Source organism: Brachyistius frenatus, unplaced genomic scaffold (assembly GCF_029030835.1).
Source record: "Brachyistius frenatus isolate BFR_SWC_R1_liver_20210118 unplaced genomic scaffold, ASM2903083v1 Contig_3, whole genome shotgun sequence".
In the NCBI taxonomy this organism is placed as follows: Eukaryota; Metazoa; Chordata; class Actinopteri; family Embiotocidae; genus Brachyistius; species Brachyistius frenatus.
Genome location: NW_027210602.1, coordinates 9628084 through 9641266, shown reverse-complemented (window position 1 = coordinate 9641266; position 13183 = coordinate 9628084). Strand labels below are relative to the sequence as shown.

At 40.8% G+C, this 13183-nt stretch overlaps 1 protein-coding gene across 1 annotated transcript; it reads right to left on the bottom strand.

Annotated features, from left to right (window-relative positions):
- Positions 1–1904: 1904 nt before the first annotated feature.
- Positions 1905–2498, bottom strand: pmchl (pro-melanin-concentrating hormone, like). The gene has a single exon (XM_069707247.1). It carries the CDS (start codon positions 2434–2436, stop codon positions 2044–2046), a length of 393 nt encoding a protein of 130 aa, XP_069563348.1. The 5' UTR covers positions 2437–2498; the 3' UTR covers positions 1905–2043.
- Between the last annotated feature and the right edge of the window lie 10685 nt (positions 2499–13183).

Here is a 13183-nt window from a genome sequence, read left to right as displayed (position 1 = left end):
GTCAGATGGTACAAACACAGGACCAGTGTTGAAATCTTTGAGAAACTATTTAGCTTGTGAAATGTGTGTTGAATAACTTACATGAATTTTGTAACGTTATGTACATACAATTACTTGTTTTAACCCAACCCATGATCCTTTCCTAAACCTAACCACGCGGTTTATTGGCGCATATATACATAAAGACAAAGCCATCATCTCATAATATTGTAATATTTTTGAAAACTTTCCAACAATTCCCCTACTTATCTTGAAGCCTTTTAGCCCGTTCCTCGTGTCCAACAGCTTCCAGCTCATCATGTTCTTTGGTTTCCCTTCCAAAGATTTTCAATGGGATTCTAATCCGGGGGAGCATATTTAGGATCATTGTCTTGCTGGTGATCTCTAAGCTGTAATTTATACATTCTTCAAGATGACAGTCTTGGCCAAGTTTACCATTTCTTGCAGAAACAAACTCCCCTACCAACAGGATATTAACACCAGACCACTAGTCCACGGGTCCACACAGTTCCTGTTTAATTGCATCATGTCTTATAAAAGGTACTGATACTTTTGTTCTTGGCTTCATCAATTCCTCGGTAACATGTCGGTAAATCTTTTTTTTTTTTTTTTTTTAACATCTGTTTCACCTTGGAGAAATCTATCTGCCATGCCAAGGGTCTGTACCATCAGTTTTAATGTCATGCAGTCTGTTGGTGGTGTCAAAGCTGAGCAAATTTAGTGGCATTATGGAGTTCCCAAAAGCTTTTCCTACAATTTAGAAACAGCAATATTAGCTGGGGTTTGAATGATTATGATGTGGCTACAAATGTAGTCCTGCATATATTACTGCGAAATACATTTTTGGCAACAATTAAAATTATTATTATTTTTTTTTATGTCCTGCTCTCAAATGGTCCGAAACAACCTACCATGTCGATTTTTAAAATACAAATCGAACAATCGCTTTCTCACACCTGCAGTTCTAAAGTTCTGCGTATGAATCTGTGGATCTTCTTTTTTTAGTATTTATAAAACATGAACCACAGCACCAATACAATATGATGAGCCAAACCCTCTGTAATTAAATGTCAGGGATCTTGATTCTGGTCCTAATCCACTGAAAGGTCATTTTCTATTAAATCCAGCCCCTGCTAGTCGAAGGCAGATGTGCAGGACACATCTGCAGCACTTAGTAAATCACTTAAGCCTAAAGCCCTGGCAACGATGAACACCTCAATTCTTGGTAAAGATGAGCTCCTGCACGATTTCTAAATACTCTCCGAAGAGCTCGCCTTCATCCCACAGGCAGCCGGCCACCAACATGACGTAATACAGCAGTCATTTACCAGTATGCAGAATCTGATGCAACAAACCCTTCTGAGAATCTGTGTGTAATTGTCGAAGAAAGGGAAGCTGCCACAACTGAGCGAGTCATAGAGGTTATCAAAGGATCTCCTGCCATTACAGATGTTGTTGTTGAATCAGACCTACAACACCAACAGAATAGCCAAACTGTTTCTGCAACTACCAGCTACTTGAAGATCTACTGCAGGAAACACATTCAGAAACATTTTGAATGAATCTTGATTGAATGACATCAAGAAGATCAGGCCAGTATTCTTCGTGTCCGTTAAACCTTTCCCCTCTCTGTCATCCTCTAGAGCCTCGATTCAAGTGCTAAAGAGGTAGTTTGACATTTTGGCAAACTCCAAGGCATTAGCCTAGCTTAGCATAACCAATGGAAGCAGATCAATACAGCTCGCCTGGCTCAGTCCAATAACAAACCCAGCAGCACCTATGTAGCTAACGAATTAAGCTACTGCCTCTGCTATGCCGCCGCGAATGAAGGAATCTAAAATAGAAACTTTAACTTTCAACAACTCCAATTTTAAGACAGTTACCAAATATACAAAAGACAGAAATCAGAATTCAATGATTTTTATTCTCAGACCTGTAATAATTTAAATATAGATACACAGATATGTTGACTATGTTACAGCTAAGGAAAGGACTTGACGGTTGTCCTCGGTGTGGGCGCTTTGAGGAGCGGAGCAAACTGTCCTAGACCTCCCAGCACGGCCGGTACACCCGTCCCACCATGCACCTCATGGTGTCCCTCCTCAGGATGGGGATGCTCAGGTCCTGTCCGACATCTCTGTGCTCGGTCACCTGGCTGTTGTCATCAGCTCTCCGCTTGTGCAGCACCCGTAGGTCCCTCCACAGGCTGGGGTCGGCAGCGACGACAATGACCCTCGGCGCTCTACTTTTGGTCACAGCGGCCAGATCTGAGTCGCCGAGGTTGTTTTTTGTCGCCTCGTCGCTTAGCAGCGAAGTAAAAGCATCTTGCTCCAAGGAGCTGTCTTCATTCTTGCCCATGGGTGACGACACAGATAGTGCATAGCACTTGAATAAGAGTGCTGTGGCGAAGATGACGGACATGAGTGACTGTCTCATGGTGAAGGTCTTCCAGGAGTTGAGAAGCGTTGGCTTGGGTGGGAGAATTTCTTTCCAGAAGTCTTGTTCGCTGTTCTGACTTTGAGATCATATCATGGGCTTTTATACCATTTTGGACATCGTGAACTGGCAACGTTGGACATCGTCATCAAAGCTTCTCCTGTTGGGTTCAGGAAATTAGCCACAAGCATTAAAAGGCAGTTGGGTCGAACTCTTGCAGCGTTCAAGTGTGTTGTTTTCACAGAAAGTTAATTAAAATCTCCAATGTGGTGGCTCATATTGGACACTTGACGATGAAACAGTGGAAATTCTTTGAACAGGTGACACCCAAGAAAACCATTAATCCTAAATTACGACCTTTTAAAACAACGAGGATGCATTACCCACCCGTGAAGCTCTTGTGGTGTCTGATGCTCACTGATGAAAGCTGTTGCAGTGACAATCACTGAGGGATTTAACCTTGGATTAGTGGGGGAAGCAAACAAATCATTCTTGAAGTGTTTGTGTCTTCATGGCATTAGCTCTCTGTCAACGTGTCAAAAAGAAAAGTTAGGAAATGTTTCTCAGAGAAGCATATACAGGAGATCTGCTCCCGAGGCCTTGAGGTAGAAGCTGGTTTGATCGCTTGCCAGACTGCAACATAATTACAACCGTATCTAATTACAGTTGCTTGATAGGTGCTGCAGGAGGGCTGCACACCTGCCCCTTCATAAGATCCACAGGAAATTAGGTTTTGTAATTTATGCAGGTGAGTCTGATCAAAGATGTCGACAATGTTTTTTTTATAATGTGGACAAATTCATGTCATCTGCCATTCCAGAAACATAGTTATTTTGATATTTGGATCAGATGCTGTGAATACCAAGCATATGAGAACTCTAAGATCATTACACTTAACACTGTACATTAACAGTGAATGCATTTAAATTACTTTTACTGACATGATTTGCAGCACATTGCAAAACTTTGATGGCTAGACATGTAATTATTGTCATTAAACAAGGATTATTTTATTGGTGGTAAAGAGCAGCTGGGAAGATCAGTTGGGAAGTGTTGTCGGCCAGTTCTTATTGAAAACTGGGCCTGCGGTTTTTAAAAAGTCTGGCTTTTTAAGAGTTATCTACACCCTGTTTTTATTACCCTCTGAACGGCCTTGTGATGTTTTTCTGGAGACTGACGGTTTTGTTTAAATCTTATCTTTCATTCTTCGATGTCAGATATTCATATGTTTCATTGATGGGATGGGTGGCGCTCTTCCTGTGCTGGGGTTGTTAATGGTGTAAAAGAGCCTGTTGCTGGTTTTAGATGAAAACCATATGGATCCATGAAAAAGATGGTGTTTTTAGGATTTAAGAAAATAATGGTATGCCTGAAGATAGTCATTTTCTGCCAACAATTCAAATCTGCAGTCAGCCTGCAAGTAAGAGGACTCATGAAAAATATCATTTAATCTCTCTTCTCAAACATATCCAGAACAGTTTTAATATGTGTTGCCTCCCCCATAATATGCACCATTTTTCATTGAAAATGCACCATCTATTGATAGTGGTTACCGTGGTTACAATAGAAAATATCTATTTGATTCCTCTCAGAGACCAGCTGTTTCCTTGGTCCAACACATCCTTTCATAATGCACCTACGCAGAATTAAACATTGACAAAAAAAAAAAAACGTATGAAGACGGGTTATGTCAATGTTTTATATACAATGTCACGAAGGTCTAATAATCGGTTTTCATCAAGACAAAGACACACCAATGTCAGTTTACAGCAACTAAAACTACTTGGACAGTGAAAGATTGTGGCTAAGTCAAACAATTTCTGCTTGAGTTATGGTTAACTTTAAGCAAATATCCAACGTAAATATACAGTGAGTAACAAAATACTAAAAATTGTTTACCAAAAATAATAAATATGAATCATAAAGATGATCAGAGCCACATTTTGGCAACAATTATGACCTGTGAGTAAACAGCATTACAGTTGTATTAGTAAAGTTTTAACAAGATGTTAAAATATGCAGATGGATGAAGGCAACATGTTTGACTGTCCCATAGTCTCCTCATATGTCCTTGTGCAGCAGCTTATTACGACCCACAGTTGAGTTATGTCGTTACCTCCAGCGGTAATGACAATCTGGTGTCTCGGGTTTCTCGTCATCAGATGGCCTTTGACCTTGCGTGAATTGACCCTAACCTCTTAACACCACATTACATAGTGGTGTCATGTAATATGTTAAAATTATGTGCCGGTACCATGAAAACAATACCAGCAGAAAGTCAATGAGGGAGTCAATCGAGGGGTTAGCTGTCAATGATGATGTCTATATAATGATCATTTTTCCTTGTTTAATAGGAGGTGAGTTGGGCGGATGGTTCACTTGGGTGCAGGAGACTGATGGTCACAAATCAGGACAGTTTTTTAAAACCGCATTTACTGTTGCTATGATGACTCAGGTTCCTTAACTTCAAGAAAGGAGCAAATTTACTCATAACACCGTTCCGGTCATCATTTTAACCCAAAACATAATCTCTCTCAAAGTGGGTCAAGTGGGTTTTTGGGTTGGAACACTTGTTGAACTTCTAGCTTAGAGAAAGGAAACCAACACTGGCTGCTAGTCGGAGATAAAATGTTAATCCTGGTCCTTGGTGTTCAGATTACACGCATAGTACAAGCAGCCATTCTCCCTAAAAGACTTTAGAAGCAGCATATAAAGTCAATGCAAAGATATAAACAGACACAAATTTGCTCATTGTGAATTGAGGCAGAGAGAATGTGCAAGTTGTCATCATAAATTTGAAAATATAAGAAGGGAAGTCATTTGGTTCTTTCTAGATATGAATATTGCTTTGGATATCTGAAACAAAAACCATCAGATGACGTGCATGCAAACCACTGCATGTTCTTTTACACTTTGTTCCATGTGTGTTAATAAAATAAGTCAATAATGTCCCTGTGAAAGCAGAGGCAGGGAACATTTTCCATGTTTGCCCTCGGGTGTGAAGGAGCAGCCGTCTGCCGAAGGTGCTGCTGTTCCACAGACAGCCGACACCTCGTCCAAAAGGAGAAAAGAGGGATTTCTAAAAGGCAGAGGTTGAGATGTGCTGACCAGCTGACTACACCGATGGGCGCCAGCCAAAACACAAGGCTCGGGAGTCTGAAGACGGTGTAAGAAGACCCAACTGTGTGCTGAGAGAAGACAGTGGCTCTCACATAACACCGGCCCCTCAGGCACACAGCGGCGCTTCTCTTCATAATGGGACCGAGCGGCGGGCCACACGGCGCAGGCTGAAGTGTTATTCCAGCTAGGTAAATACAGGACACAGATCTGACAGCGCTGAATCTATTAACAGGCACAAATTGAATTATGTTGTTAAAATTCCAACACGGTGCGTTCTGTCAGACGGCTTTGAGGTCTGACCGACTGAAATCTCAGTTTTCGTTTGCGCTCAGACAGGTTGAGGATTTCTGTACCGCAACATGCACACAGCACTTCCCTCACAGGGGCAGGAACTTCTGGTTGCAATTCACTGCTCTGAAATCAGCAACAGGAGATTTCTGATTTTACACAAAGGTAGACGTGCAAAGTAACAAAATAATATCACTAACAAGTCAGTACTTTACTCGAGTATTTCTATTTTGCTAGACTTCATACTTTTACTTAGCAACATTTGTTTAATTTGCACATTTACCTCAGAGCTACACCTGTAGAATACAATTTTTACACAAAGTGTAGGAGTAGCTTTCTTTTCCTCCGTTCTCTCCTCTGTCCTTCTCCCTTACCTTACCTTATTCCCTTAATGGGGGGAAATGAGCTTCAGCATGGATTAGGGTGGATAGCTGGGCGGCTAAAACTGTCTTTTAAAGTTGTTAAAAATTTTGAAATTCCCACCTTAGGAGTGAGCGGTTTTTCATCAGTACTCGTTGCTATGTCACATACAAGAAAGTCAAATGAAATGTACATGGAGGCTTTGGTATGTGCCAACACTGCTCAGTGCTATGTTGAGTGAGTACAAAACATCTTAGGTCAGAGTTTGTATTGCAGCCACTCAAGATAATGAACAAGGCAGGACGTTTGAAAGTGTGCTGTTACTGGTGGTTCAGCAGCTAAAATGTACCTGACTGACTATTTCAGTGTAGTTTCTCCTGTTCTTCTCTGTGTGTGACCATTTTTAAAGCCCCCATCAGAGCAGGATCATCAATTAGGCAGGCCTGCCTGGTTCTTTGGTCAGTTTAATACCAGGGCTTGCCTCGCCACATGCAAATGTTCCACCAAAACAAGTTCCACCATTAAGGTATTTTTCAGGAGCAACCATCCCTGCATCCTGAGGTTTGCGCCACCCAAGATGATTGTGATTAGTTTAAAGAAAGCCAGACACGCCAGAGTGTTTTTCCCCTCTCGCAGAGTGTCACATGGGTGCAGCCCAACCAATCTCACACACTGTTCTGTCTATGCAAGACTAATAAACATGAGACATGACAAGACAAAATTCATAACAGAAAGAGTGAGGGCTGGCCTTGTTTGCAGTGGAAAGTGTCCTGTCAACCGTGGGGACTATTTTATAATGGTAGTCAATGGCGAAAATGCTTTTGAGTTTCAGAGTTATTTTTTTCCATCACAACAGAATGAGTAACTACATTGACAGATAAACAGCGGGGCTGACTGGTGGTGCCATCTCCAGTTCTCCTAATACATCCATGTTAGTTACAGTTCTCTGAATAACCGTGCACTTCGCAAACAGATGACCAGTCAGTGCTTCGGAGAGCAGGATGTAGCTACAACTATGAAAAATAAGGACAGAAAAATGACGAGAAATGTCAATAAGCCGGACAAATCGATGCAGCTGAAGCCTGCACATTGTTACAAGTTGGCAGAAGAAATAGACATATTCCCTCAAGCATTGTGAAAACGTCAAGCTAATTACCTCTGAGTACGACAACTGCAGTCTCCATGTGGACAAAAAAAAAAAAAAATGTTGGCGGGACTGACATGTTTGTCTCTTCTAATTAGTTTGAAGAAAACGAGAAAAGAAAATCCTCTCCTCTAATGAGACCACAGTGTCAGGATGAGTGAAAGAAGACACACTGGCAGATCAGTCTGATTATCAACCCACTGCTTTTACTTTAGACCGAGTCATTTAAGTCACTGTTAATACAAACCTTATTGATTAGTGGATCAGGAATTTACTATTCCCTCCATTTCTGCATGAAGGGATCATTAGAGAACTCCAATTTCCTCCTCATTACTGCTGTTGGATCAGTCAGAGCAGCTGGTGGTGGGGTTGTGCCATGTCAAACCTCTGTCTCTAAATACCCCAGTATCATTTACTGCAAGGTATCAAACAAAATGCCGTCCATTTATTAAAAACACTGTACTAACCTATTTAATTATTTGATGGCAACAATGAAATCACGATCATGCTCGACTGGTGTGACATGGAACACATTAATATTAGTTTACACCTGCTTGACTCCAGTTTTATAATTCTGGTGATTAGTGGAATTTGTAGTGGAAAAATGTATCTTGTTGATCATAAAAAAATGTACAATCACAAATTGTGGGTGTCTATGTGTGCACATACTGTATCATTTAATGAGATATGCCAATTAAAAGTTTCATATACTGTGTAATGACTATCAAGTAGCTGAACTGAAACTTCTGACTCATGGAATAATGAACCGACCTGCGTGATCTGCATGAGACTATACTCTGATAGGTACTGTTAATTTACTCAGAGGAATGGTTCAAGGCCAAGGCCCAGGTTTTATCTGTCTCTGCTGTTTTAAAACATATGCACAGAAAGCAAAATGAAGTTTTTACGTAAATTCAATCATGAAGATCTCTAACCTGGCGTCATGGTTTAATTCCACCTAGGTGAATTAATCCTGCTGTTCTTTCTTATGTGTCACTTGTACTTTCCCATTCTGTCAAATCACTGATTCATAATCTTCACCATATTTGCCCAATGGTCTCTCTGCCTGCGCTTTTGAGCCAATCATTTTCTCATTTCTGTTCTTTAAATATCATCCTAATTCTGTCATTCTGCCTTTCAGACCTCGAGATGCTCATCCCTCCTCCTCCCCATCACCACCTGAGACGTCTGGTTTTCTTGGGAATCTCAACCTAAATTCCCATCAGTCGTCTCCGATCTCCCTCACTCCAACCGGTCGAGGCAGATGACCGCTCACCTCTGAGCCTGGTTCTGTCGGAGGTTTCTTCCTCTTAAAAGGGAGTTTTTTTCCTCCCAGCTGTCACTCATGTGGCATTTGTTGGGTTTCTTAAGTGCCCTGAGATGTCTTATGTTATGATTTGGTGCTACATTAACACAAATTTCAAAATCAATACACTCCACCACCTCCAGCATCTAGGCTACAAGGGTTCCTGTCCTGTCCCTTACACCCATCTGGGACATCGCTCTACAAAGCGACCTCTCATCATCGGAGTCTAACCACCAAAACGTAAAAGTCAAACTGTCATTACGTCAATAAATTGTTTTCCACTCGTAATGATCTCCCCTTACTGAATTAAGGAATTTGCATGACTGCCGTCAGTTGCCTCTCTGCTGTAACAGTTGCATAAATGTTTTACCTTTTACTCTAGCCTGTTCTGTGTTTGTGAATATCTGGGCCGAAGCTCTTTAACTTGTAGTTTTCCTCTCAGATGGACTTTTGGAGGAGAGATTTCATTCAACAGGAGGAGGATGAGTGCTGAGAGTTCCCCTGTGTTCGCCATCATCAACAATGACCGTAGTCACTACACGATTGCTGATTGATTGATTGGATGATGGCGAATGGATAGATTTATGTGGCGATGTGCTTTGCTTCAGCAGGTGCTGCACAGTTCCCAATGTCATATATTTCATAATATAATAGACCTTTTTCATGGCAGACATTTTGACTTGTCATTGTAGGGAAAGCACTGATGTCTTAATGATGGCTGAGTTCCATTTGGTGTCCCAGTAGTAAGCCATGACAGGACCTCCCTGTCTGCCATGAAAGAACTATCATTTTCTTCAAAAAGGTTTATTTAAAGACATTTCTTGACCAGGGATGTGGCTATCCTGAAGATGATAATGATGTCCCACAACATGACTCCAAACACATCTTGAGGAGCCTTAAGATGAAAGCCCAACATTACTGTTGGCTATGTGAGGCTCATAATCACTACAGGAGAGAGTGTGAGTTGGTCCTGAGGTCAGGATGTGACTGCAGAGGAAGATGAAAGCAAAGAGATGAAAGCTGATGTGGTGCAGTGTTTCAAAGTAATTTAGCTAAAACTGAAAGAAGGCATGACAAAATGTGACTATCTGTGATCTGTTTGTGCTGCGAGACACGAATTCAAGAGAAAAACACAGACTAACACACTCATACCCCATCAATATATCTGCAGAGATGCTGGTAGCCATGGAGATGGTCAGACAACATGTAATCACAATGTGATACAAAAATAGCAGCACTAGTGCTCTGCGTGTTGGCTGGAGACGGAGAGAGGGAAAGCCCTGTGAAGAACTTGTCCCTGCATCTTGTTTTTTCATGGATGGTTAGAATGAATAGTGAGCTGCAGGGATGGGATTTGGAGAATCTGGTCCCAATCTGGCTCCCACTCGCCTCACTGGCAACACAAGCCACAACATTAATGCTGGGTGGGGAAATCTTGCTCCAAGCCTTTAGGAGTTTTAACTTGAAAAGCTCCTATTGCATGTGTGCTTCTGCTCAGGGAATAAGTCCTCGGCTAGATTTGGACTGGTCACATAGTATACAGGATGTTGGTTCTCCAAAAGTCTTAAACATAATTTCGTAATAACATCTTTCACCAACACATGATCTGCAAAAATTAAGAACATACCACTTATTTCACTTAAGAGATTACTGTATTTGTGTCTTTGCCTGTGCTTTTCGGACTGGTTTAATATTAAAAAGTGATGTCGTTTTTTTTCCATGCTCCAATCCCAAATTAACAACATAAGAATCAGAACCAGGCTGTGCCCCGAAGTCACTCCCTGTTTACTTTCAAGTGCTCTGTGCATGAATGAGATTTCAAACAGAAGAAACTGCCAACTTTCAATTGATGGATGATGAACCTGCTCAGGTATGTCAACAAGTCAAATTCCAAATTATTTCCAAACCATTGCAACACGTTTTGATTATGCAACATGGCTGTGTGGACAGCAGTGTGGGGACGGCAGTGTCGGTCCACTTGATTGTCAGCTGGTCAAACACTTTGTTTCGGACTCAAATTATCTATCTAGCAGCACTATGAGGTGTACAATATTTAGAAAAAAATGTGAATCCATCCATCAATTATCTATACCTGCTTTATTCTGAATAGGGTCACCGCGGGCTGGAGCCTGTCCCAGCTCACTTTGGGCAAAGGCAGGGTTCACCCTGGACAGGTCGCCAGTCTATCACAGTTAGATTAAAATGTTAATGTTAAATGTTAATTGAATATCATGAAATTTGGTACAAATATTCATGGTGCTCAGAGAAGGAATCCTAATGATTTTGATGATCCACTGATTTTCCCTCTAGTGGCACCATGAGGTTAACATTTGCGGTTTTGATTAAAACTTGATAAATTGCCTTGAAATGAGGTACATATGTTCTTGCCCCCTTTGGGATGAATTGTTTCTGCTATCCTACAAACAGGTCAAAGTTTGTACTTATATAGTAACATCTCTCAACATTAACTACAAGGACTGGCATGAAGGTTTGTGCAGACATTCATAGTTCCCAGAGGATGTATCCTAATGACTTTGGTTGAATCCAAATGTTCGAACTTCAACGCTCCTGCACACTCTTGAACTTTGCTGGGAAGTCTGAGTGCTGAGAGGCGTGCAAACCCACAGTTCATCCAGTCCTCAGCAGCCCTCCAGCGGGCTTTCTACAGACTTCCAGAGAGTGGGTTTGGGGTGCAGACTTCAGCAAAGTTTACTAATTTAATATCCCACTCTTTTCATTCGTGAGTGCTCAGTCCACATATCCAAAGAATTGACATTTAAATTCAGCCTGCGGAGATCCCCGGATTTTTCCTCTTCTGTCACCATAAGGTTGACATTTGTGAATCTGAGCATGTCTGTACTTTTAAATTGTGCTTTAATGTGCAGCATTAACGAGTTGTGCAAAAGTTGAGCCTCACAGAGCCACTGGTCTGAGTGTAAACTCTTACTGATAGAGAAACACAGCATTTGTGTGGCACAATAACGAACGATATTTTGATCTCATTTTATATATATTCATTTTTTTTTTTTTGCATTATTGTCTTTTCATGTATTTTGTTTTTATGACATTTCTTTCAGTTTATTGAAAACCAATGAAATTATACAACAGAAAAGCAAGAAATGTGCAGTTTTTTTTTGTGAAAATTCTGCTTCTGGTGAGTTCATCCCTCCACTGTAAAAGTTTCAACATCATGTTGTGCTTTTGTTACAGCACCTGGTACAGTACATGTGGTATTTATTGCCACCATATTCACAGATTGCTATGAAATAATGGCTGGACATCTATTAGTTTGCATGCCATGACGCAGCGCCATTTGACAGTCTAGCGTCCATAAAACATGAATTAAATTTCTGACCATGCTTCCTGCTGAGGAGGTAGATTGTTCCAGATGCTCTGGCTGTCTGACAGTGAAAACTCCTCTTGCTGTTTCTCAGCAACAGACTCAGTGGTTTGTTTCTGCAGTTCATATCCACAGTAACAAACACTGAGATTTCAAATTAGCAGGTTTGTATTGATATGAATAAATGGTAAGTGATTCTCAATGATTATTGATTCAGCAAGGTTACTGAGCAAAGTAAAAACATTCAAATTGAGTTTGTACCCTTCAGTATTGATGGGCTTTTTTGATTTAGCAGCAAATAGCTTTAACCTTCAGAGTATAACAAGAGAGAGGGTAAAAATGTGAAGGGAGGTTTTGCTTCAGACTATTGCAGATTGAAGGTGGTGGAGAAACAGAGGCCAACACACTCCAAAGCAGGTGAATGGTGTTGCTAAAGAATCATCGAGATAGAGCACTTCAACATTAGAAGCATCTTTACATGTTATAATCAAGTAGTGTTTTCTTTATTAGTAGAAAGATCAAATCTAACAGCAGCATTTAGGCTGAGTAAATCTGAAGAATGTAAAAGTTGTCAACAATCTGTCAATTTAAGAAGAATCTTCAATACAGAAATGTAGATTTTTCATTGGTCAACAGAACCATGTTTTCTTGATGACTTGTTGAGATGAATAAAGGGGAAAAAAATGTCTGACTGGATCAGCTCAGCTGGATGGATGTAACAGTGGGGGGTGATTGGCTGGATCAATCAGCAGGTGGATGTAAAGTCATTTTACCATGTGATCAAATGACAAGATTGTCATCTGTGTTCACTTTAATTGCACCTCATGGGATGAGGCTTTCAGCTGCAGCTGTCTTCTGGAGACCAGATCTGCTTCTGTGCTCACCTAAAAGAGTGTGAAGAAGACGTCTGCTTCACCCTCCTGTCTGTAACCTCACACGCTTATTTAAGTGTGACTATAATGTTTAACACAAAACACGTCACTTTTACAAATTCAGAAAAGATGTATTCTTTTTTTTTTTTTTTCAGACAGATCGTACTGAAAAAAGCCAAAATATACTGTATGTACTCTGCATCCTTTTGGAATAACTGAGAGCTTTTGATGATTCATTACAATGTAATATTAAAAACATTGAAGGAGGCAAGGTGTTTCATTGCAGGAAAACCCAGTGTACAGTACATTAAAATGTA